The following is a 27,324-nucleotide window of genomic DNA, read 5'->3' as shown; positions in this document are numbered from 1 at the left end:
GCTAATTATGAACTGAGATTCATTTTGTGATATTTTTTTCTCATAGGTTATATACAGTTATTCTTCAGTTCTGTAATTGTAGAATATGTTGGATGATTTATTTGTACTAAAGGCAGGCTTATCATTGCACATCCAAAAAGTGGTTTTTTTTTTGTTTTGTTTTGTTTTTGTTTTTTGCTTTATTGGAGTATAATTGCTTTACAATGGTGTGTTAGTTTCTGCTTTGTAACATAGTGAATCAGCTCTACATTTACATATATCCTCATATCTCCTCCCTCTTGCGTTTCCCTCCCAGCCTCCCTATCCCACCCCTCTAGGTGGTCACAAAGCACCGAGCTGATCTCCCTGTGCTGTGCTGCTGCTTCTCACTAGCTGTTTTGCATTTGGTAGTGTATATATGTCCATGCCAGTCTCTCACTTCGTCCCAGCTTACCCTTCCCCCTCCCCGTGTCCTCAAGTCCATTCTCTACACCTGCGTCTTTCTTCCTGTCCTGCCCCTAGGTTCTTCATAACCATTTTTTTTTTTAAGTCCGTATATATCTGTCAGCATACGGTATTTCTTTTTCTCTTTCTGACTTACTTCACTCTGTATGACAGACTCTAGGTCCATCCACCTGACTACAAATGACTCAGTTTCATTTCTTTTTATGGCTGAGTAATATTCCATTGTATATATGTGCCACATCTTCTTTATCCATTAATCTGTCGATGGACACTTAGGTTGCTTCCATGTCCTGTCTATTGTAAATAGAGCTGCAATGAACATTCCAAGAAGAGGTTTTAAAATTGGATTATGCATTATGTGTGTGCGTATACGTTTCTGTTTTTTTCCATACCCAAAATTACAAATCTGCCATGGCTGGTCTTGTGCAGGACTCTTCCACACGTGAGAAAATGAGAGTTGTCTATATGTTAAATCTGTATAGACTTCGCAAGTGACCTTTTGTCTTTCATCGAAAGCACTTGACCTGCAGCAGTGTGGCCTCACCAGTGAAGGAGCAAAGGCTTTACTAAAGGCCCTTGAAAGCAACAGAACTCTGGTCGTTTTGGATATAAGAAAAAAATCCACTTGTTGGTATGTGGTCACTTTTTTTTTTTAATTGATTAACACATAGCAAAACAAAAAGAGTTTGTTCACACATTGACAGGTTTTAAAACTTAATGTGTTTCACCTTCCTCTTCATATACAGTTGGCCCTTGAACAGCTTGGGGGTTAGGGGTGCCGCCCCCCACGCAGCTGAAAATCTGGGTATAAGTTTATAGTCAGTGGTTCCGCATCTGTGGATTCAACCAACCTTGGCTCGTGTAGGACGATAGTACATATTTATTGAAAAATATCCATGTGTCAATGGACCCGCGAGGTTCAAACCCATGTTGTTCAAGTGTCAACTGTACTTTTCTAATGTTGCACTTCCCTTATGTTTTTAGCAGATAATGTACTAATTAAAGTGAGTTATACCTTTAAATTGTTCTTATCGCTACTCTGAATAGAGGTAAACCTAGATACTAAGCCTGCTTCCACCAAGAGCATTATTTCCTTGTTGTGCAACCTCTGAATTCTTGCAAGGAGTACTTTATTCATTTGTCAGTTTCACAAGTAATTTTTTTAATAGCTTCTGTGTGCCAGATACGGGTCAGGCACTAGGGATAAAGCAGTGAACCAGACAGACAAAAGTCTTGCCCTCGTGGAGCTTACATTCTAGTGAAGGGGTTCAGATAGAAATGAGTAAAGAGATAAGTAATATAATTTTAGACAGTAGGAAGTGCAAAAATATCTTAATGTAAGGAGAGTGAGGAGGAGCAGGTAGGACTCCATTGGATAGGTTTGTTAGGGGACAGCTTCACTGGAGAAGTGGCATTTGAACGGAGACCTGAATGAAGAGAGGAGCAAGCCATGGAAGATCTGGGGTAAGCACATTCCAGGACAAGGAGGCAATGAGTATGCAGGCATGTAGGTGGGTGGAGTATTTAAGGAAAAGCAAGGAGGCCAACATGGTCAGAGTACTGAGTGAAGAAGAGTGTGGTATGACATGAGGTCAAGGAGCTAGCCAGGGGTCTGATCTTGTAAAGTCTTGAAGGCCAGAGTAAAGGTGTGGATTATTCTAAATGAGTAGAGGGTTTTGAACTGGAAAAAGACATGATCCAAACAGTATCTGAATAAGATGACTTGGTATAGAGAATAGACTTGGGGGGATAAAGAAGAGAAACAGGGAGACCAGTTAGGAGACTATCACAGTGGTCCAAATAAGAGATGTTTATGGCTTAGCTTAGGTTGGAAGTTTGGAGCAAGTGAAAAGTGGTTGAATTCAGGTTGTGTTTTGAGGGTGTAGCTAACAGGGCTTGCCAATAGATTAGATGTGGGGTATGAAGGAAATAGTAACAAGGAGACAAGTCGTCGATGATTATGTGTGCAACTGGGTGGTATCACTTAGAAAAAGGGGGCTGATGGGAGGAGCAGCTTTTGAGGGAATATCAGGACTTTGGTTTGTTATCTTAGATGCGCCTTAGGTATCTAAGTGTCTGGACAGTGCTCAGACTGTACTTTCTATCCAAAGGTATCCAAAGCCACTTTAGATGCAAAATGTTTAAAGTTGACCTCTGCTGCTGCCAAAATAGTAGCCACTGGGGGCAGTCTGCAAGATGGCATCTTAGGTTTTTGAGGAAGAAATTAGAATACACAAAGGGGGAAATAAGTGTATAATTACATAATGTAGATGTCATATTTAATTTTATGGGAAAAGCAATAATTAGTTGGCTTTTGGTTTTAAATGGAAATAGCCACTCACTGGGAAATAATTACTCTAATTTCAATTTATTTTACTTTAGATCATTCTGTGATGAAAGCAGTTATCAAAAAAGTTCTCCAGATGGAAGGAGTGCCAAGTCATAACATGTTTTAGTTCTCTCGGAAGAATTTCTCTTTAATGGCTTGTTTTTCTTTCTTTCTGAAAAGAAAATTATCAAGGTACTTTCTGCCATCTTAAAACTAAGTTTTTAGTCAAATGAAATGGCTTTTCTGTTTTTGAAAATGTTGTGTGATGCTTTAATTTAGGTTCCCAGAAATGCAGATTGAAAACCTTTTATTAACTTAAAGTATCTTAATTTCCAATGAAGATCAAACCCTCCTAAATTACCTGTAACTTAAATGGCATATTTATCATTTCTGTCTCAGTACCAGTGGATAACTTCTCCATCGGTGAAGGAACCATCCAAAACTGCTAGACAGAAAAAGAGAACTATAATTTTGGGAAGTGGTCGAAAAGGAAAAGCTACTATTAGAATTGGTTGGGGCTTCCTTGGTGGCGCAGTGGTTGGGAGTCCGCCTGCCAATGCAGGGGACGCGGGTTCGAGCCCTGGTCTGGGAGGATCCCACGTGCCGCGGAGCAACTAAGCCCGTGCGCCACAACTACTGAGCCTGCGCTCTAGAGCCCGCGAGCCACAACTACTGAGCCCACGTGCCACAACTACTGAAGCCCGCGTGCCTACAGCCCGTGCTCCGCAACAGGAGAGGCCACCGCAATGAGAAGCCCGCGCACTGCAGCAAAGAGTAGCCCCCGCTCGCCACAACTAGAGGAAGACCGCGCACAGCAATGAGGACCCAATGCAGCCAAAAATAAATAAATAAAATAAATAAATTTATTAAAAAAAAAAAAAAAAGAATTGGTTAACTCTTTCTTGTTTTTAATGCTACTAGAACCTATACCCCTTATGTTTTCCAATGTGCTAAAATTAAAACAGCCAGTATTAACCACATGCATATTAGGAGACCTATAATTATTTTGATACTTATGAGAATTTATAGAATATAGATATAATGAATGAATTTAAAGAGATGTTAATATTAACCAACATTATTGTTTGGATCTCATAAAAACTTCGTTATTTTGAAAATATTTCCTAGTGGATGATTACTTCTAATACTTTGCAATTGAAATTTGGGGTGCACTTTGATGATAATTTTAGTAGTGGCGCTTTTGAGGAATGATTTTTTTTTTAATGCAGAATTACCTTTTGTGCTATAAGAAACAAAATTTCTTCCCAGTTGCAACCTTCCCATTGTTCCCTGCTTCTTTCTTCGAAATGCTTACATAAATTTTTGAATCAGGTAATATCTTGTTTCTCTCAATGATAAAAAAAACTTGAAATATGTATTATCCTTATAAAGGACTTCTACAGACAAGTTTATTGACCTAGATTGAAAATTTTAGAAAAACATTTTCTAAATGTTTACTGTAATGTATATTTAATTTTCCAAATGGTAGTTAACCCAGGATTTTACAACTAAGCCTATAATTTTGTTACCAAATATAATAAAAAGCTTTTAAAACCCTTTAACAATCAGTGATATAAGTTTCACATTCTCCTGAATATATAAATTTGCTATAATTTTCTTCTACTGATAACGTTTGTATTGTTTCTAAGAGACCTTAACTTTTTATTTTCTGGAACATATTATCATTAGTCAGAAATAATCTTTTTTTTTTTGGTGATAAGAATGAATAGCAGGAGCAGCATTTGTTAAACCAAATCTAATATGAAACTGACTCTTTCTTGTGAGTAAATTTGAATTTTGAAACAGTAAAACAATAAGGTTTAATATAAAGCAAAATAATTTTTTTTATGTTTATGATCTGCCAATTTCCCAGAAAAAGTTTTGTGGTGACTTTAGTTCTATACCAGATACATTAAAATCACCAATGGACAACACATCTTTTATTCAGGTACCCTCTGAAAGTTTTAAAAATTTGTTGACTTAATATCACTGAACTGTCCACTTTAAAATGGTTAAAATGATAAATTTTCTGTTTTGTGTATTTTACCATAATTTTTAAAATATGTGTTGTTTGAAGATTTTGGGGTTTCATAAATGTATTGTATTAGCATAACAATGAAAAATTTAAGAGACCACCTCTAATCTCATTATCCTGTCAAGCAATATTTACATTTTTATTTTCTCTTCCTGCTATCTATAAACATAATTCCACATAGCTTCAATATAATTTGCCATTCTTATCTTTTCATACTAAATTTAAATTTTATGATTCATAGTTATACTTTTTAACATTGTATTCACAAGGTTTCATTGAGTTGGTCAATTTTTTAAATTGGTGAAAAATTGGAAATAACCTAAAATAAACTATTGTAAACATCTTCATAAATACAGCTTTTGTTTTTTTCAACTTCAAGATGTATGTTTTTGATTCTCTATTAATCAACTTGCTTGGACAATAGTGTATTAAATAGAAGTTGTTAAGAGTGTTTATGAAGTCAAAAAAAAGCTTATGATTGTCTGCCAATTGTTATTTCAAGAGAATGATATTTTAATAATCAAATAGTACATACAAAGAAGTTAAGATTTGTGATATCACACTAATTAGATATTATTATTAAAAATTTATATCATATGTAAAGCATTCTTAAAATAGCTAAGTTGACTTTTGTTATGATATTAGAAATGGAAATATATATAAATAAAACATGTATATGTAAAACATATTAGGAATTCTGTAAAATTAGTACCTGGTGGTATATAATAGGGCATCATGGAATGAGAAGAAAACAAACTTTTTTTTTTTTTTTTTTTAGCATGATTAAACAAAGTGGAAATGTAACTGAAGTATACAAGCTCATTGAGCTATTTTAAGAGTAATTTTATTTCTTGGGCTTTTTTTTTGTATTTGCCTCAGTTATTTGGAGACATAGAGGTAAGCCAAATCAGTATCTGGGTACATACCTAGATCCAGGTGAGTATAGGGGTGAAATAATGGTGTGAATTGTGTCACATTTATATTGTAATTATTGTAATTATATTGTATGCCTAAAAAAAGATGGGAACTTTTTTTTTGTTTTGTTTTGTTTTGTTTTGTTTTGTTTTGTTTTTAAATTAATTTATTTATTTATTTAGGCTGTGCTGGGTCTTCGTTTCTGTGCGAGGGCTTTCTCTAGTTGCGGCGAGCGGGGGCCACTCCTCATCGCGGTGCGCGGGCCTCTCACTATCGCGGCCTCTCTTGTTGCGGAGCACGGGCTCCAGATGCGCAGGCTCAGCAACTGTGGCGCACGGGGCTAGCTGCTCCGCGGCATATGGGATCTTCCCAGACCAGGGCTCGAACCCGTGTCCCCTGCATTGGCAGGCGGATTCTCAACCACTGCGCCACCAGGGAAGCCCCAGATGGGAACTTTTATTAGAAATTTTTTTTATCTCCTAACAAGAAAAGTGTAATTAAAAAAATTTTTTATACAAATGTATTTGCATTAGTTTCTGAAAGTAAAGGAAGGGTATACACATACAAACCACATGCATGCAAACATTTTTTTTTGACGGTAATTAAGTTAAAAAACACAATAAAATAGCACAAAATGAACTGAGCTCCTATATATTTTTAAGACGCATGTAAATCACACAGGATCGTGTGGTGATTATCAGTAACCTACACTCTATGAAATATTTGTCCTATATTACCACATACACTCCATTTTACCCTGCATCCTAATGCTGCTAAAATATAGTAGAAAGCAACAGCATAGTACAGGGAGATCAGCTCGGTGCTTTGCGATGACCTAGAGGGGTGGGATAGGGAGGGTGGGAGGGAGGCTCAAGAGGGAGGGGCTATGGGGACATGTGTATGCATACGGCTGATTGGCTTTGTTGTGTAACAGAAAGTAACAGAATTGTGAAGCAATTATACTCCAATAAAGATCTATTAAAGTAAATATAGTAGATTTGAAGGATAAATATAACCATTTTAACTTATGATGTTTGTTTTCAGTAAATTCAAATTAAATATTTAAATGTGAATTTTAATATATGGCTTGTTCTAAATAAACTATTAACACGTAGGTCTAGTTTTTGCAACCAAATATTTCATATAAAGATACTTGCCTCTTTACTACTGAAATATAGGATAAGTCTCCACATTTCACTCTTTTATCCAGTGGGTTTCATTTGTTTTTTTTGTGTGTTTTCTATATGAAATCAAAGGAGCAGTGAAGGTTGACAGGCTTATAGGAGAGTAACATTGATTCACCTACCACCCAGCAACTTGCAGCCTTATAACTTTTATTGTTTTTACATAGAAAAATTCATCTTAAATTGAAGTTTTGGTCTAATTCTGAAGATTCTGTTTGGCAGAAGTCATGGGTGTATCTGTGTTTCTCTGTCCTTGAGATTCAGAAATGCCAAAGGTGTTCTAAGATTCAGTAAACTTGAGTGTTTCTGCATGATACATAAAATGTATCATACTTTGGGATTATTTTAAAAATTTATTTTTGCATTTCTGCACATCTCAATACTTTTGTTTTAGTTAAAATAACTTGTTACTGTAGAGAACTTATATTTTTTAAAAATGCTGGCTTATGTAAAACCTTTGTACAAAACGATCCTCTTTTTAATGGGCTTGGCATCGTCAAGTGCCTGTTTTATTCCTTTCGAAGTGTAACCGTGTGACAGTTGCTCTGTAGACTTTTGGTACATCTTGATTCCTTCTTTCCATTCTTTGTCAAACATAGGCTTGGCCGCAAAGAAACCTGTAAGTAATGGAAGGAAACACTCTGCTGGTAAAGAATGTTATGCTCCTGAACCTCTACCACCTGGTGTGTCTGGTTTCCTGCCGTGGCGTACTGCAGACGTGCAAAAAGGAACAGGTAGCGTGCTTGCATTCCCTGTCTTTTTCAGTCGTTCAGAATTCTTTATTTTGGAACTTCTATTATGTGGGCGGTCTCTGGTGCTTTCTATAGAGGAAAAAAGATAACTCACACATGGCTTCTGCCTAATGAGCCCTCTAAGGAAGAAAAACAAAAAGTAATTGGGAGTTTCAAGTTGTTTCTCAAGTGTCACAACAGAGGTAACCCCGTGGGAGTCTTGAGGAGACTAAAATTATCACCAATTGTGCAGGTGAGAAAAGTTTCACTAAAGGCAGGTGTAGTTGAGCCAAGCCCTACAGCACAGAAGTAGGAATTTGGATATGTACGAATGGGAAAAAAGACATTTTAGGCATGGGGAATAGTTTAATACAGAATGGATGAGAAATATGCATTAGACCTATTCTAAATCTACTGGCTTATTAACTCAGTAAATCAGATTTAGTGAGTCAAACTAGCTTTAGCTGATTACTTATCCAGGGGATAGCTGTTCATAGTAATTTTTGTCATAGAACAGTAAATAAAATTGTTGAACTATAGCTTTAGACTTGCTAAGTGAAATAGATTGCTCTAGATGATTTTCAAGTGACTTACTTGGTAGTATTCACGAAATTGGGGGTTAACAATTGCTTAAGAAAACATAGAGAATTGACTTTAAATAGTACTTGAAGTAGTTACTGTGTAAAGTATCTGTTCAGTAGCTCATGTTAAATGGATGTTTATAATCCCCATTGGACAACCAACTACTGTTTTGCAAATGGTAATGTGAATTGCTGTTGCATAAACTATAGTGTTGAATCCCCAGTCTTTGCACTTGAGTTTAACAACTCTGTGGTTTCCTACCTTCTTCTTGAGACACTTAATCTCAGGTCCATCCTCGTCACACAGAATGGTAAATTAGAGAACGATTAATATCACCATTTAAAGAAGTGAGACTGAAATCTCAACCATCCTGAACGTAGGAAATGAAGGGGCCTCTCAGCAGTTCAGAGAGTTACCACCAAGCCAGTCGGCTGAATTCTGTTCAGTTTTCTCCGTAGCAGAGCCCTCCAGGTCCTTCGTTTGAGCTTATTTATTTTTATACACAGTTCTGTATGGATACTGTACATAATACTAAATAGTTGTATTAACTGGGTTTAACTGGTGATGTATTCACATCAAGATCTAACTTCGTTTTGTTGATATCTTTTTAGGGGCTTTCCATTCATCAAAGCTCGTGATGTATATAATAAGTTGCAGGTATGTAGCTATCATATTTATGATATATAGGGGGTTGAATTGGGAAAGGTGGATGGTCATTCTTTTTGGTTTTTAAACTGACAGAGCCTTACAAGAAGCATTTCCCTCTCTGATATAAATCCATGTAAAACTTGTCTGGTCGCTCTCCCAATGCAAATGTGTAGTTGGGTGGATTTGGCACACAACTGGCAGCCTTGTGGTTATGTCTGTAAACAAGGAAGCCTGTTCTCCAGTCCGCAAATCAGCTGTTACCCAGTGAAACGAACTTGACTGCCATTTCTGACCCCTCACATGGAGCTGTCATACTCAAGAATGTTCATATGCTTTCAAGAAATGTTGTTTGCGGGCTATATGTACAAATTCCTGATCTGAAAGCCAACATAAAGCAACATCTCCCAAACCTCTGCTCTCTCACTAAGGCCACACACATTCCCTTGCTTATGGCCTCATGGCAAGCTAATACTGTCAGTACCAGATTCTCCTTCCCAGTTGTCTTGGGAGACTGCATAGTTGCTCTGTGAAAGGCACCACTGCTGAGGTTGAGAGAAGAGCATCTTGGGTGTCAGTCCTGCCCTTGAATGCCCAGAGGGAGGGGTGTGCGCCTCGTTCTCCTGTTGGGATTTTCCTATGCTGCAGGTTTGCTGCTTGTTGTCAAAATGATGTCCTAGTGACTTGTCTTCTGAGTAGTTATCTAATCCCAGCACACTTCTTTTCTGATCTGTAGACTTTTATGGGGTTGTGACCAGGTCAGTTTTTAAATGTTTAGAAATGTCCTATTGGACAACTTTGCAGTGGCAGTGAAGCTTGACAGGAGACTTGTATTACTGTTACCCTAGTTTTGGCTTAAGGCTGATGAGAAGTTGAAATTTTTGATGGGTCAGTTTTAGTTGTATATGCGTATGTGATTTATTTTTTAAAATTCTAGCGTCTATTATTCACAGCTTAGATATGCTGACTTTCTGATTATTCTTCTGACTCTTTATCAGTCTCTTTACTGATGTATTTTCCTCTGAAAAACTACATTTTCTTCCAGACTGTTTTTGTCTGATGGTGAAGAATAAAATTTTCATTTGCAGTATAATGTTGATCTGAGAAAAAATGTTTACCTTGGCTCTTCACTTGGCTTCCGTGAAAGAAACTTAATAAAATAATATGGGCAATTCCCATTACTAATCCTAACCAGGTACAACAGAGGTCTGTACAGTAACATAGCAAAAGTAAGTTACTGTACTTTTACTTATTCATTGCCTGTTTTAGACTAAGGAGCAGTGAGAGACATTTATAAATAATGATACTCAGGGACTTCCCTGGTGGCACAGTGCTTAAGAATCCGCCTGCCTATGCAGGGGACACGGGTTCGAGCCCTGGTCCGGGAGGGTCCCGCATGCCGCAGAGCAGCTAAGCCCGGGCGCCAGAGCTGCTGAGCCTGCGCTCAGGAGCCCGTGAGCCACAACTACTGAAGCCCGAGCGCCTGGAGCCCGTGCTCCGCAGCAGGAGGGGCCGCCACAGTGAGAGGCCCGCGCACCGCAACGAGGGGTGCCCCCTGCTCGCCACAACTAGAGAGAGCCCGCGTGCAGCAATGGGGACCCAACGCAGCCAAAAATAAATAAATTAATTAATTAAAAGGAAATAATAATGATACCTCAGATCACTTTTGTTAAATGTCCTCTAATATTTGGATATTTGGTATCTGGCTTGTGTTATCTTTTATACAATCTTCTTTCTTTGCACTTTAGTTTAACAACTCTGTGACACTCTGTGACACTCTTCTTCTTGTGACACTCAGGTCCATCAGAATTTCCTGTGACTGTGAGAGTAGAGAGTCCTTCCTCCTCAGAAATCGAAGAGGTCGAAGATTCCTCAGAAAGTGTTCAGGAAGAGCCAGAGAAAATCAGTTTGAAACAAGAAGCATTGCAGGTACAAAGTTATCACTTTAAAGCTATAGAGAACATTATTTTTCAAATGGAAACCTGATTGCAACACTGCACAGCTTGAGTGAGGGTTCTGTTTTCTCCTCCCATCTGCATTGTATCCCCTTGAATGGTTCCTTAAGCTTAGACCAAGGTGAATGGTGGACATTTGAACTCTAAGAAATAAAAATCAAAACATGTCGTTAGTAATATAGTTTCCTTTCCTTAGAACCTTAGGATATTAGATTTAGGGAGAACCGTAGTGATCATAAGATAAAGAAATTGAGTTCTGAATGAATATAGTCAGCTGATTCAGTGCTCTTGTTTTACAAATGAGAAAATTGACAGTTCTAGTTGAACTCTCTTTTTATAAGAGGAAAATATGGCTTCATTTTAAATAAAAGTAAAGTTGAAAAAAGTTTTGATGTTAATTTTCTCCTTTCCTAAAATAAAAAACATCAAGAAGCTACATCATATTCCCTAATAAACCTGACATCTAATGTGATCCCATACTTTTGTTTGTATGGACAGAAAAGAAAAATTGATTTTCATAAGAAAGTTTTGCACTTCAAAAATAATATATTTGTTTTATTTCAACTTTAATGCAGAGCTGAACATTTCTAGTAAATAAGGGAATACCATTTGGGGGAACCTTGTCTTTGTGCTACAAAGTCCATGTTTAATTTTTTAAAATTATTTAATATGATTTTCTTTTCGTATGAAACATGAAACTTGACAGGTTTCAGAATTAATTATCCCATTATTGTAGGACTATGGTAATTACTCTTTGATTTTCAAAAGAGAAAGTTAGATTTTTATTTTTTTAATTAAAATTAATGATAATATAGAGAAATTTTAAGAAAACTTAGAAAATTATGAAATGTTACAGTAGGAGAAATCTATAGTTCATGTAGAGTTACCCCCTTTTATTTTATAAATGAGCACCTACAATTTGTAGCACATAAGTGGTTTCTTAGTAAATTGCAGAGTACGACAAGACCCTAGAGCATCTAACCCGCATTCCTTGTCATTTTAGATGTGTTGTATTCATTTCCTTCATGAGTAGACCAGGAGATTGTATTTCTAAAAGCAGTGATAGACACTGGGGAAGACCAAGAACTTTAAACACTGGGACCACAGAATAGCAGATTCAGAATGCACTGAGAACCCTTGCAGCTCTTCTCCATTTTGACAAGACACTACAAGGATGGTATCAAAGTGTTTAAGTACATAAGCCAACAACAGTCAAGAGATTTCAACATAGTTTTGAAAGACAGAAGACAAGTGGAAGGATGTGAAACTGAAGCAGTAGAACAGAGAAAAAGCATCACCTAGAATATGCACAGGGACCACCTGCAACTGAGGAGGATTCTGACCCCACCTGCAGAAGTAACTTCATGCTTTGATGCGCATGTAGGAGAGAGGGCGGGGTTAGTTAAAAGTGTGACTGAAATAGGGGAGCTCATTGAAGGGTTGTGTTTGGAGGAGTGGACTCCCAGCCCCGCCCTCACGCTCCTGAAATGAGATGATTTCATTTTGAAAACAGTGAAACTGGGGAGAACTAGGGCAGGTAGTATGAGTTTTTACACCCTAGAAAAGAGTGTTTGGGGGGGATCCTATTACAGTCACTCCCCACTTCTTCCTGCATAAGAAGCCAATCAATCGTTGACTTCAGGGAGCTTTCTGCTCTCATTCTTAAATAGGAAATATCCGTCATTTGCCTGATAGTTGAGTAAAGCTTACAACATGAGAGAGGGGGAAAAAGAGTGAAAACATATCCTGGTAGGACCGGGGACAATTTAGGGAACAAAATAATTTAAGAAAAAACCCTAATTAGTATCCTGAGAGAGGTTTAAAAAGAGCTAGCAACTATAAAATAAGACTAGGGTGTTAATTAAAAAGAGAATGGTCAGAAAGCAAGAGAGGTGTCTTGGAAATGAAAATATGGTTGCTGAAATAAATTCAGTAGGAATTTTTAAAATTTCTCAGTATATAAAAAAGAAAGACACAATGGAAAATATGATAGCAATATGTTAGAGAGGCTGCATCTGGGAGATCCAACATGTTACTGTTAGAAACTCCAGACCCAGAAAAAAAATGGAGGGAAGCTGTCAAAGGGCAACAAAATTCCCCACAGCTGAAAGTAGACATCAGGCCTCAGATTGAAAATAGTTACTCAAGTTTTGAGCAAGATGAACAAGAATAGACTCATACCTAGGCACCCTTCATTGTGAAACTTTAAAATACTGAAAAATAAATTAAAATAGAATAAAATACTGAGAGGATACATCCATTCCAGAGAGAAAAATACTGGTCACCTAAAAAAAAAAAGTTAAAATCTGACTTTATCATAGTTGTCATCAGCACCATGGATGCTGGAAGGCATTAGAAAGACACCTCCAAATTTTTCCGGCACATAGTTTTCACCCTAGGGTTTTGTATCCAGCCAAACTATCAGTCATAAGTGGAGGCTGAATAAGATATTTTGTACACAAAGAAATTTTAAAAATTTACCTCCTGTGCTACACCTTAAGCTATTTATAGAAATAATCCAGCAAAATGAGGCAATAAACCAAGAAGGAAGGTAATAGGGGATTCAGTGCAGAGAGCAGCTAGTCTAGATTGGAGAGGCTTCTGTTGATTGTGTGATTGAGAGCTTAGAAACACCCTGAGGCATATTGAACTTACTAGGTATTAGGCACAGTTGGAAGGGAGGAGGCAGAGGAAGAGAAGGAAATTGAACTCCAGAGGACAAAAGGCTATACTGACATAAACATGAAGCAAACTAAACTATGGTTGATTTTTAACCTACCATTGGTAAGCAAGAGAAGAATCCACTTAAACTTGACACTATAGATGTTCCCCTTTTCAGTGACACACAGGGGTAATGACCACCTATCTAATTTGTTGTCCACACCAGAACACTTTAATAGTGTAAGGAGGCACTATAATGCTGTAACATCAGGACAACAGGTATAAACTGGAACAGCCCAAGGCGGCTTGGGGTATGTGTTCACCCTGCACAAGGGCAGTGACACTGACACAGTATGGAACGAGGTGTAGTCTATACACAGAGACACAGTACATTTGCAGTGGGCAATATTAATTTAATTGTAATAATGGCAATACTGTCTTGGTTTGCAGCTTTTATTGTCAACTTGCATGTAATAACAAACCTAAACTATACTTAGTATGTATTAACTTGGTATGTACTGAAATGTATTGTGTACTAGTATGTACTTAGTATATATTAGGCTCTAAGTGTTTTTGCATATATTAACTCATTTAATCCTCTGAATAGCCTTATGAGGTTGGTGCTAATATCATTCCCACTTTTGAGAAAAGGAAGCTACGACAGGGAAGGAACTTGCCCAGGCTGTACGTAATTTAGGGTTGGATCGAAGCTTTGAGATTAGGCTGTCTGCCTGTTCTCTTAAACCTTACGCTGTACTGACTCTCAAATAACAGAAGACTTAACTGCACATAGAACAGAATATAAATTTCAACTTTGACAATGTATTAGCTAGGTTTGGAAGGTAGACAGGAGGTAGAAAAAAGGGAAGATGGTACGAATGTCCTCATTTTACAAAGCGTGACGTTGAGAGAGTTTATAGTTGATCAACAGTGTAGGTTTTTAAGTATATCACTACAAGTCAAAGAGATCATGACCAGTGGAATAATAACCTTACTGAGCAGTGTGGACATAGGAAAGAGTGTAAAGGAACTAAACCCTACAGGAAAGAGTGTAAAGGAACTAAACCCTTACTTAGTAAATTAGAAAGTGAACAGATAATGTCTCAAATTTAATGAGAAAATAGTCATGTAAGAGTATTACTTGGAGAAGAATTCAAAATAACAATAGTTGGACTTCCCTTGTGGCGCAGTGGTTAAGAATCTGCCTGCCAAGGCAGGGGACATGGGTTCGAGCCCTGGTCTGGGAAGATCCCACATGCCGCAGAGCAACAAAGCCCGTGCGCCACAACTACAGAGCCTGCGCTCTAGAGCCTGCGAGCCACAACTGCTGAGCCCACGTGCCACAACTACTGAAGCCCGCATGCCTAGATCCTGTGCTCCATGACAAGAGAAGCCACTGCAATGAAGAGTAGCCCCCGCTCGCCGCAACTACAGAAAGCCTGCACGCAGCAACGAAGACCCAACACAGCCAAAAATAAATAACAATAAAACTAAAAAAATTTAAAAAATAACAATAGTTGACATAAACCTCATAAAAAAGCAAATCCAAACAGCCAATAAACACGGAAAAGTGTATGACTTCATTAAGTAATAAGAGAAAAGTGAGTCAAAACCAATGAAACTACCTGCCAATGAGATTGACAAATACATAAATAAAGTCTGGTAGTATCAGGTATTGTAGACCTGGAGTACTATGGGAATCTTCTACCCTGCTTATACTGGAGTATAAATCGACACAACTACTTTGGAAAGCATTTAGCACTCTCCATCAACTGAAGGTATATAAATACCCAGCAGCCCTCACCCCCGCCCTGTGTAAATGCACCAGAATAACCGGTACAGCAGGATTCGTGTGCATGATTTGCATTAGCACAAACTGGAAACAAACCAAATGTCCATTAAGAGTCAAAAATTAAATAAATTATGTGTATTCGTACAGTGGGAAAACTATCAAGCAATAAAATTGAATGAAATAGAGCTAACAGGCAGCAATGTGGATGAATTTTTTAAACCAATGTTGAGTGAAAGAAATAAGATAGGAAAGACTTCATATACTATGATCCTCTACATAAAGTTAGATGTTGACAAAACTAAACTCTTTTGTTAGGGATGCATGCAGGTTAAAGGAAATGATTGTCAAGAAATGAGGATGGTGTTTAACTGGGAAGAGGGAAGGAGCTTGTGATGAGAAAAGGATATGGGGGGTTTTTGAGATGCTGACAAGTATCAGTACTTTCAGATTTGAGTAGTGGTTATGTAAGTATTCTCTTTTTATTTGTCACATTGACAGTTTTGTCCTGTGCACTTCTCAGTACACATATCATATTTTACAATTAAAAACCTGCATACAGAATCGGCCGCTTCTTGAGTGCTGGATGTGGGAGTGGGATGAGACTATTTCATTTTAAGCCCTTCACTACTGTTTGCGTTCACATGTTCATTCATTCAGCATTAATTGAACATATTCTATGTACCAGGCACTCTTCTAATTTTATATGTGTTTTAACTCATGTAATCCTTACAAGAGCTCTGTGATATGGGAGCTTATCTCCATTTTACAGATGAGGAAGTTGAGGCCTAGAGTTACAGAACTTGTCCAGGGTTATATAGCTAATGGATAGGGCCAGGCCCATTTGCCTCAGAGAATCTGAATTTTTAAAATATAATCTAAAAGAAATTTAATTACTAATTATAAGCAAAAAAATTGCACATTAAAGAAGATGACAAGTTTTCATCTATCCACTTAGAGAAAAACACACAGGCTGTCTTTCACACACATACATCTTGTATTGGCAGGGATTTTCCTTATTAAGCAGTTATTTATTGACCATCCACTTTGTGCTAGGCACAGGTGCTGGGGATAAACACTTAATAAAATACACCCCCTTTCTTCAAATAACTTGCACTTTAAGTGAGGAAGTAAGCCAACAGTTATAGTAGAGGTTATATACCAAGTGATACATTGCTGATGGCAGTATAAAATCTCAGAAATCTTTTGGAAAGAAGTTTGGAGATAGGTACCTCAGAGCCTTAAAAATGTTCATTTGCTTTGATCTCAAACTCATTTTTATCGATTTATTGCAAGAATGTTATTCTCAATATGGAAAAAAGCCTTCATGCATGAAAACGGTTATTTTGTCTTATAATATTGAAAAGTTGGAAAGAATTTAAATGTGTAAAATGGTTAACCAGTAAACCCACTCAGTGGAATATTTTGTAGCCCACAAAAAAAAATCAAGTTTATGAATCCCCTGATTATATGAGAAATGATTGGTTTCAATGTTAAATGGAAAAAAGTTGAACATAAAATTTGATATCCAATATGATGGGAGCTTTGTCCCAGAAAAATCACCCTAGCCAATGTACAGAAGGGAGGAGGGAGAGCAGATGACAGGAAGGAAAATTATTCCAAAGCCTTATCATTAGTCTTACTTAAGTAATAGAATATCAAGCAATTTTACTTTGTAACATTTTTGGTTCCATATTTCCATGTAAGGGACATGAATTATTAATACTTTGTAGGAGGAGGGTACACTTTTTCACAAAAATTTCACACTGTGTTCTAATTCCCTCCACTAGAGGGAGAAACTATTCCATGTAATTGCACTTTGATGTGCTATTTAGAACCAGTCAGGAATTTTTACTCTACTTTCCTCTGACTGTGGTGAGGGTTTCTTTGTTTGTTTGCTTATTTGTTTAGAATTTCTTTGAAATCAGTTTTAGAAGATTGATTAAACAATTATATTGAAAGTAGAGGAATTTTGCAATTTGTTTCCCTTTTTCCCCATTGAAAACTTGGCTGGCTTTAGTAATGAAACATTAAAGAATTTGACGTTCTTAGACTGTCAGTTTTTTAAACGTGTTCTGAATATAAAAATATATGTTCATTGAGCAAATTTTTGAAAACAATGAACAACTTATTGAAGGAAATAAAAGCCACCTCTGCATGTACACACACCTAATCTGCTCTTTTGCCTTAAAAAAGTATCAAAACTATTTTGTCATGTCACTAAATACTCTTCTACATCAGAGAATTTGATTAAGCTTATGCACCATCTCCCAGGAAAAACACACAGATATATTTTGAATGTAGAACTCCTGAAGCCCATTCATTAACTCTGGTGGAGACCTCTTGTCATTCTTTTCTTAGTGGCTTCATACCGCATTCCTTCAGACGGTGAGCTGTTTTTATTGAAACCAATCCCAATTTGGAGGCTCTTAGCTTTCGTCTAGGGTTTGGTTATAAACAATCTTATGACATCATGTTGGTAGATAAATCTTTGCCCACATCTTTGATTTTCTTAGGGTAAACTCCTGATGTAGGATTGTTGTTAGGTACCAAAAGCTACTCTCCAGAAAGTGATACCAGTTCCTCTCCCAATGATGGCATATAATAGAGTTCTTCATTCTTTAAGTGATTGTTCAAAGCAGTTAAAATGTATAAATATACCTTACTGTTTTCATAAGTATAGGTATTCTGATTGTTTATCACTGCATAAGAAACCACCCCAAAACAGTGGCTTAAAACAATGACAATCATTTATTTTGTTCATGAACATGGAGGTTGAGTAGAATATTAATGCTTTTACTACACTCTTACTGACTGAAAACAATACCTATTTGACTAGCTCACAGTTCTGTAGGTCAGAAGTCTAGGCACAGCGTGACTGGGTTTCCTGCTCAGATACACACGGGAACATGTGGGTTCCCTACTGAGAGTGTTAAAGCACGTGAAATTTAAGTGTAGGACATTGAGCCCCAAACGTTGGATGTTCACCATAGTTTGTGTGGGTCACAGAGCTGAAATCAAGATGTCAGTCTGGCTGTGTTAGCATCCAGAGGCTCTGGGAAAGAATGCCTCCAAGCGTCTTCGGCTTGTTGGCATAATTCAGATTCTGCAGTCGCAGGACAGAGGTCCCCATTTCCTTGCTGGCTGTCAGTCAGGGGACAGTCTCAGCTCCTAGAGGCCTCTTGCTTGCCTTCCCTGCCACAGCATTTGACTTCCTCAGAGCCAGCAATGGAGAGTCTCCCTCTTGTCCCTTTTGTACTTCAATTCAGGAAGAGTTCAGGTCCTTTTCATGGGGTGCCTGAGTAGGTCACATCCACCTAGAATAATCTCCCTATCTTAAAAAATCAACTGATTTTGAACCTTAATTCCATCTGCAAAATCCCTTCACTACAGCACCTAGATTTAGAGTTTGATTGGATAAGTGGAAGGTTTGTGTACTTCAGTAAGTAGGAATCTTAGGGGCTCTGTTAGAATTCTGCCTATTGCAAGCAGTGTCCCCACTTCAAGGACCGAGGTGTCTTAGTTCCTAAAACTCCTAAGAGAGTTTATCAGTGTCCATTTTATTTGATTGACCTTGATGAATGGGAAGACTACCACCTCTGTGAACAGGAATGGCACCCAGCTTCCTGAGTCCACAGTGTGGCTCTGCTACTTAGTGGTGTGACCTTGGCTGTGCTACTCTACTTATTCTACTTCTCTGCCTCTGTTTCCCTCATCTGTAAAATAACATGGAGTTAGTGATCATTCTTTCCTCGTAGGGTTTTTTGTTTTATAAATTTTATTTATTTATTTATTTTTGGCTGCGTTGGGTCTTCGTTGCTGTTCTCGGGCTTTCTCCAGTTGCATCAAGCGGGGGGACTACTCTTCGTTGCGGTGCGGTGGCTTCACTTTTTGCGGAGCACAGGCTCTAGGCGTGCAGGCTTCAGTAGTTGTGGCACGCAGGCTCAGTAGTTGTGGCACGTGGGTTCTAGAGCGTAGGCTCAGTAGCCGTGGCGCACGGGCTTAGTTGCTCTGCGGCATGTGGGATCTTCCTGGACTAGGGCTCGAACCCTTGTCCCCTGCACTGGCAGGCGGATTCTTAACCACTGTGCCACCAGGGAAGACCCCTCTTCTGGTTTTGATGATTAGATTATTTAATGCCCAGGGAACTCCAGGAACAGTGCTTGACTGTAAATTGCTTTAAAAGTGATTACTTTTTAAAAACATGCTTTTGAATCTGCAATTATGCAATTCAGGTATGTTAAGCATGTTCATTAATAGGACTTCCTACTATAAAGAGACCCACAAATATAGGATTTTTCTTTCTTGGTCTGAACTTTTTATTTCTGACTTACTATGTTATATGCATATGCCTTTTATGGTGGGCTGCCACAAATTTATGTTGGAAAGAGTGGAATTTAAATAAATCTTTACTATGCTAATTTGATAGATTTTGATAATTCATTTCACTAGCATGGTATGATATTACCAGTAGCAGACTAAAATCTGAGTTCACTTCTGGCCCTGCCCCTAAATCCTGATGAGACCAATAGCTGGAAAGGCTTTTGGATATTATACTATGAATTAGTTATAATATTTACTCTGTTTAGGAAAAACTGGAGGAGTGCCTAAAGCAGTTAAAGGAGGAAAGAGTAATAAGACTGAAGGCTGATAAATGAGTCAGTGAGGTAAACAAGTTTCTTCTTATACTTTTGAGAGTGTTTTCATTTTATTTGGATTTGATTTTAAGCCATATACACATAATTTGTAAACTTTAAAAGTGTAATATGTTGCAAATTGGTTGTATCATATGGACTTTTGCATTTACTGGTATTTAGTGATCATATGATCTATATTCCAGAAAGCATGTTTTTAAAAATGTGAAAATCTGGTTTTGTGTATGTGTGTGTGTGTGTGTGTGCGCGCTTTTATATGACATTAGCTTATTTTCTGTTCATGATTCTTTGATTCAAGAAAGCACTTTTTGTGCATATACTGTATATACAGTAACATAAAAGACATGATGAGACTCTCCTGGCAATGAATTAGGAAAGTGAATCATTTAGATAAATTTAAGAAATTGGAAAACTTCTAAGAATGCAATGAAAGATAAAAATATATACTATGAGAATTACATTAGGTAATGTGCATGAAAGCAGGGCATAATCTAAGAAGTTCTATCTAAATATAATTTATCACAGGGTGAGTGTAGGGAGGAATTTTTGAAAGTGCATCCATTGGATTGGCGGACACTCATTCAATAAATGTTGAGCACCTGCTTATATAAGGCAAAAGGGGCATCATGAACATAACAGCCTTTCTGAGAAATACTAGAGTTGAGCTTATAGGGGGGTTTAAGTGCATAGATGATGAGCGGAAGGGGAAGAGTGCACGGGAGTGAGTATTTTCAAGAAGCCAAAGAAAATACTGGTGATCATTTAATAAATTGGGTTGGGTATGATTTAGGACTTTTAAACCTAAGCATTAGATATTTTGCTCACTAAAGTTAATTCTTAACATTCAGCAGAGTTGTAATATGTTTTGTTCAAATCAGATTCTATATTTCATTTTCTAATTTAAGGGAAACTTAAAGCAGGTAATTTTCTAATGTGGAATGAGGCTCCTTTATGAATTGAACCAGTTGGAAATGGGATCTTTTGTGAAAGATCATTAATAAAACCGATAACTTTGGTTTATTTATATATCACCTGAGTGTTATAAAGGAAACTTTGTTGGGTGCCTGTGGATTTTGGTTATTATGTGATATGGTCTCTGTCTTTACTGGTGGAGAGTTAGGTTAATTACAAATTAATTACATTTTGAGTGTTTTAGTTTTGTTCCTTGAAACTAGGCAAGACCACTTTTGATGACAATGAGAAAAAATCATGTCAGACATTTTCAGTCTTCTTTTATAGCTGGAACATGAAAATGCCCAGTTAAGAAATATAAATTTCTCTTTGTCTGAAGCCCTTCATGCCAACTCATTGACAGGCATGATCCTGGATGATGAAGGTGTTTTGGGCAGCACTGAGAATTCTTTTCAGAAGTTCCATGCTTCCTTGGATCTCCTTAAAGATGCTGGGTTAGTTCATTTCTCTTCATGGCGTTCTTCTCTTTGCGACTATAACGGTAGTTTGCTGAGGAACTGGAGCAATTTTCATCACTTCCGTGGCCATATTTAGTGTAATTATAGGTAATATAGTTGACTTTTTCAAATGAGGAATTAAATTTTTTAAGAAATGCAAATAGGGGAGCCTGCTTTGGTAGAGTGGGGAGCGCATTATAAAAGAGTAACCTGTAGACAGAGTACTTAGTAGGTATAGTTTTTTGTAAAGACTAAATTGAAGGCAGTTTTCATTGAAAATATTCGGGAATGCATAAGAATTTTCCTATCTTTCACTTATTTTGCTTGTTTGATAAGTTTGAATTAAAGTTATTTTTGCCTTAGACATAAAAATTATTAATCTGCAGGGAAGATATAGGTCAGTGGTTCTCAACCGGGAGCAATTTTGCTGAAAGAGGGAAGTGGAGATTGATAGTTGATGGAGTGGTGTTTTGTCAGTGAATGAATTGGTGTTGGTGTTGGGAAGGAAGGAACAAACACATTCTTGGAAACTGGAGGAAAGGTGGTAAAGAAGTGTGGGAATGGAGGTGTGACAGGCAGTGGACAAGGTGCGTGGTACTTGTTGAAGCTGCTAGTGAGACAGTGGGAAGTCTCCTAGAGGATGAATCTGGAAAGGGCTGAGAATTTGGGGGAGAGAGAGGCTTGTAGTCTGGAGTAGGATGTTGGCTTTTAAGATTTTAGAAGTATTTCATGATTGTAGGTCTGGGGAAATCTAAACTGCTCTTATGTGATTATAATAACCTTACCTTTTCTCCTTTCCTCCTCTGGTCCAGGCTTGGGCAGCTGGCCACAATGGCTGGTATAGATCAGTCAGATTTTCATTTACTAGGTGGTCCCCAGATGAATTCTACTGTTAGTAGTCCACCTAAAGAAGAAAAGAAGGCACTTGAAGAAGAAAAATCAGAATCAAAGCAGGGTGCCCCAGGACAAATGCAAAATATCCAAGTAAGTGGACAGAACAGCACTTAATGATTCTAAGAGTGATTAGCAAAAAGGAAATGACCAAGTCAGAGAGAAAACAATAATGATCAGTCTCTAATAGTTCACATGCTCGGGAGCTAGAAGACTCTGGAGTCCTTTCCAAATCTGAGATTAGTAAATGTGTGCCTATTTCATGATACTGTATTGCTGTAAATAAGAAGACTGGAAGTTCTTTAGAAAATCTATGAGTTAAAGCAAACTATCCTTAATGAAGAAAGAAAACATTAGAGAAAATATTCCAGATTTTAAATTGTATAAATGTCTATTCTATTCATATTTTATCTAGGTTTCTATTTGTATGCAGTCAGCTTACAATGAAGGAACACTAAATGAAGGTACACATACTGATATAATTTTTAAAATAAGTAATCTTGACATAGCTAATAGGTAACATATTATAGTGAATCACCTGGTTATGGGAATGGGAGGGGAAAACCTGTCAGCATTTCCTCTAGCCTTACTTGGAGCCCCCATCAACCAATCTCAGACTGGTCTTGGGAACTGACAGCTTGAGAACACAGTCTGGTCACAAACTATATACTATTTACATGTGCCTGGAGGATAGAAAATAAATTAATTTTCTTACAGAATAGGGTTTTATTTTTAGTGAGGGAAAGGAAATGGGTAATAACTACCCCAATCACCAAAGTCTGAAAATGTAGCAGACATAGCTTTGGATATAGCTAGGTTAAGCTGAGAATCACTTGGCAAGATATAATTAGAAAAAAACTGGCTCTGAAATCTTCTGAATAATCAATTGACTGTGTTAATAATAAGATTACAGAATAACATTGAAGTTTTGAACTCTACTTTTTAATGGTTGGCTTTGTTCATCACTGAATTTTTGTCTTGTCTTTTGTTTTTCCCTCCAGTTTCAGAAAATTACAGGTGATGCTGGGATTCCTTTGCCTCTCGACTCCTTCCATGTCCCAGTCTCTACTCAGGAGGCCTTAGAAACTTCCAAAGACAACCCGGGGTTCACAGTCACAGAGCAGTGGCAGGAGTCTTTTGAAGATTTCATTGCTAGAACATGTTCTCCCTTCAACAGATGTCATTTCTGGAACTGGAAGTCAAAGAAAAGAAGAGGAATTATCCAGAAATAGCAGGTCTTCTTTAGAGAAAATGAGCAAAGCAGGTGAATATACCAAAAAATACTCTGCTAAGAAACAACCTGGGAAGGACCTGCATTCCTGCTCTGACTCACCTGTAAAGCAGAAAAGCAAAGGAATTGGGCAAAATAATTCTTTGGTTAATAAACCAATTAAAAGTGAGTCTTCGAAAAAACACATTTCTGTTAAGAAAGAGAGTAGAATAGTGACTGTTTCATCAAAGACAACTAAAAGTAAACTCAGTCTACTAGAACATTCTGAAAGTGATACTCTTGGATCTGATTGTGAAATTTAAGAAAGCATCCGTACTGTATCACACCTAACATAGGTCTAAATCTTTTAAAATTATGTTTTTGCCTTCAAATTTTAATAAATTACTTATGTTTTTATTATAGCATATGGTGTTTTCAATTACTTGACTGGAAGCCATTAGAGAAAGATTTATCTATACTTTTTTACTATAATGAAAGCTTTGGTGTATTTTTCCTTGTGACACTTTGCACCATTCATTCAGCTGGTGTTTACTGAGGTCTTCATATGTACAGTACTTTTCTGGGTGCTATTGCTTTCAGCAGTGAACAAAATAAAGCCTTTACTCTCCTGGAACTAGCACTCTGTGGTGGGAGAAAACATAAACAACAAAGCAGGCTAAGGGGTAAAAAGAGATGGGAATAATAAATGGAATAGTTTTACCATTTGGTTAAATGTCAAACTATTATAAATCACATGGCCAGAAGCCATTGACATATTTTAATTCACAATAACCAGAGAGCCTTAAACATTTACCAAGGCACTTAACCGTGTTTATGGATTACAGCAATGCTATGAGGTTGGGAACTATTACCATCCCCATATTATAGATGAGGAGTCTGAGGAGACATTATGTGAGTTGCCAAGAATTACACAGCTATAAGTAAGTGGTAAGCTGCGATTTGACCCGAACCCATGTTCTTTTTTTTTTTTAATGTATGGACTTTATTATGTTTCATTTGTTTCTGATTTATGTGATTTTTTTCTTTAAAGATTTTTTTTGATGTCAACCATTTTTAAAGTGTTTATTGCATTTGTTACAGTATTGCTTCTGTTTTATATTTTGGTTTTTTGGCCGCAAGGCATGTGGGATCTTAGCTCCCCGACCAGGGATCGAACCCTCACCCCCTCCATTGGAAGGCGAAGTCTTAACCACTGGACCACCAGGGAAGTCCCCTTTATGTGATGATTTTTATGGCAAATTTTTTAAATTTTATTTTTTATTGACGTATAGTTGAATTACAGTGTTGTGTTAATTACTGCTGTACAGGAAAGTGACTCAGTTATACATTTATATACATTCTTTTTCATATTCTTTTCCATTACGGTTTATCACAGGATATAGAATATAGTTCCCTGTGCTCTACAGTAGGACCTTTTTGGGTTTTTTTAAATACATCCACTTTTTTTTTAATGTATTTATTTATTTTTTTATTTTTGGCTGCATTGGGCCTTCGTTGCTGCACGCGGGCTTTCTCTAGTTGCAGTGCGCAGGCTTCTCATTGTGGTGGCTTCTCGTGTTGCAGAGCATGGGCTCTAGGTGCATGGACTTCAGTAGTTGTGGCATCGGGCTTAGTTGCTCTCTGGCATGTGGGATCTTCCCGGACCAGGGTTCGAACCCATGTCCCCTGCATTGGCAGGCGTATTCTTAACCACTGCGCCACCAGGGAAGTCCCATGTAGGACCTTTTTGTTTATCCATCCTGTATATACACCAGTTTGCATCTGTTAATCCCAAACTCCCAATCCAACCCTCTCCCACCCCCTCCCCCTTGGCAACCACCAGTCTATTCTCTATGTCCTTGGTTATGTTTCTGTTTCACAGATAGGCAGAACCCAGGCTCTTAATTACTTTGTTATCCTGTTTTCTTGTTAAGAGAGGAAGGGTTTAAGGAAGGCACCGAGAGAGAAGCCAATGAGCACTAGAGGTGCGAAAGAGTGGGGCTATCAGAATGCACACCTGTCTCCTTCCCCCATCGTGAGCCGAATTTTTAAATGGCAGAGTATGTAAGAGTATGTGATGACACATCTCTGGATTAAATTATGTCTCCCCGGTAAAACATGTACAGATAAGTCTTTAGTTCATTCAGACTGAAAGGTGAGATCAGAGAACAGCTGGAGTGTCAGATTTCTTCTAGAAGTTCCTGCCTGATTGTTACTAAGAGGGCTACTACGGTACTAGTTAGTTTGTTAGTCATGGATTGGGTGTTAGAGGAGTGAAACAATGAGCAAGATGTAGCGTTGGCCCTTTAGCAGTGGAGTGAGAGGGGAAGATGCACAGCAGATGTCTCATCCTGCACGTGACATGCTGTGACGGGCATATTCAGGGCGTTTAGTCAGTGTTTGTGGAAGAAGAGGGGGAGCTGTGAGACAAAGAAAAGTCATTGAGAAAGGCAGTCCCTAAGCTAAGTCTTAAAGGACTCGTGAAAAGCTGGTGAGTCAGCCGTTGAAGGGCAAGGACACTCAAGGCAGAGAGGACAGCGGAAGTCCAGAGCCGTGAGTGTGCGAGGGGTGTGTTACGGAGCCACAGGCACAGGCTCTGGAGCATCAGTGCAGTGTCACCAGGCAGTGGCAAGTGCCCCTAAAGGAGGCAGCGAGGAGGAGGAGAGCGGGTCTTAGCCATCCATGTGCGTGGAGCTGGTTTCCTCAAAAAATAGCTAAGAATGGAAAGGACAAGTTCAGGTGGCATTTTAGACCACTGACCGCAGTATGGATGAGGAATTTGAAGAAGCCTGGAAACAATTATGCCCCACTCTTCTGAGAAGCAGTGTTTTTTATTTTCGAGTGGGACTTTCACGCTGCCACCTCCTCTCCTGTCCCTACTGAAAGGTTTATAGGCCGGCAGAAGGGAGAACCTGGCTTAAGTAAAGTTAATCAGGTTTCTTTACTGTACAGCTTCTTGGGGCTGCTGTAGGCTAATAATGTTCATTCTGGATCGTCACAGCAGGCGTATGGTACGCAGCCATCCTCAAAGCTATTTGACTCTAGAGTCCTTTTTTAATAGAACTGCCTAACAACTGGTTCGACCAAACAGCAATTTGGTAACTTCTAGACCAGGTAATAGCAAGAAGAAAGGGGTCTGAAATAAGGTATAGGTGAAGGGAGGAAGTAAGTTCTAATTGTATTTAGGAAATTACAAGCAAGACTTGATCTTGGGAAGTAAGGAAGAAGTAGGAGGTGGAGGCTGAACCCCCATCTGTGTGACTAAGGTTGGGTGGTGATATCATTGAGTTTGGAAATAGGGGATAAAGAACTGAATTGGGGAAAAGACTTTAGTTCTGGACATGTTGAATTTTAAAGCATCTGTAGAATTCAGGAGACAAACTGGTAGATAACTGGACATGCACGTGAAGACATGGAAAGATAAAAATTTGAATGTCATCAGCACATATCAGCAGTCATTAAAATCATGAAAATGGATGAGATTTCAGAGAACTGTGAGTACTGACAACGTTTAAGTAATAAGCAGAGAAAGAATTCTGGGAAGGAGAGAGGTGATAGAGTTTCAAGAAGGAGGAAATAGATGACAGCGTCATTCTTCAGAGAATGTAAGTGTCCATTGGATTTGGGCAGTTAGGTCCCCAGTGACCTTAGAGCAGTTCAGTGAAGTGGTGGACAAGAAAGCCAGATTGCAATAAATTGAGGGTGTAGGGCTGCCTGTGGGGGTCAGGCGGGGCTAGTGAAGACAGTGGGAATAGGCTACTCTGAAGGAGTTTGGATGAAAAGAGAAAATAATTAGCAAAAAAGAATTTTTTAGAATGAGAAGGACTTATATTTTATATGCTGAAATGAAGGAACCGATAAAGGAGATCCTGAAGATGTAGATAATAAT

At 38.0% G+C, this 27,324-nt stretch overlaps 1 protein-coding gene and 1 pseudogene across 5 annotated transcripts in view; one reads left to right on the top strand and one right to left on the bottom strand.

Moving 5' to 3' along the window:
* The window catches only part of LOC133100092 (centrosomal protein of 78 kDa-like), a 36,248-nt gene extending 14,017 nt beyond the window's left edge, over positions 1-22,231 (top strand). Inside the window, exons 3-7 of one of the 5 annotated variants that reach the window (XM_061203996.1) lie at positions 7,507-7,641; positions 8,832-8,877; positions 10,664-10,794; positions 19,860-19,937; positions 22,147-22,209. In XM_061203996.1, coding sequence (XP_061059979.1) covers positions 7,507-7,641; positions 8,832-8,877; positions 10,664-10,794; positions 19,860-19,921 — 374 coding nt within the window. In that variant the 3' untranslated portion in view covers positions 19,922-19,937; positions 22,147-22,209. The other 4 variants (XM_061203998.1, XM_061203997.1, XM_061204000.1 and 1 more) reach the window with 4 other exon arrangements.
* Positions 10,802-27,324, bottom strand: part of LOC133099823 (centrosomal protein of 78 kDa-like) — a 49,816-nt pseudogene continuing 33,293 nt past the window's right edge.

This window comes from Eubalaena glacialis, chromosome 10, assembly GCF_028564815.1.
Source record: "Eubalaena glacialis isolate mEubGla1 chromosome 10, mEubGla1.1.hap2.+ XY, whole genome shotgun sequence".
Taxonomy (NCBI): Eukaryota; Metazoa; Chordata; class Mammalia; order Artiodactyla; family Balaenidae; genus Eubalaena; species Eubalaena glacialis.
The sequence above is the reverse complement of the archived record's forward strand: the minus strand, read 5'-3'. Positions and strand labels throughout refer to the sequence as shown.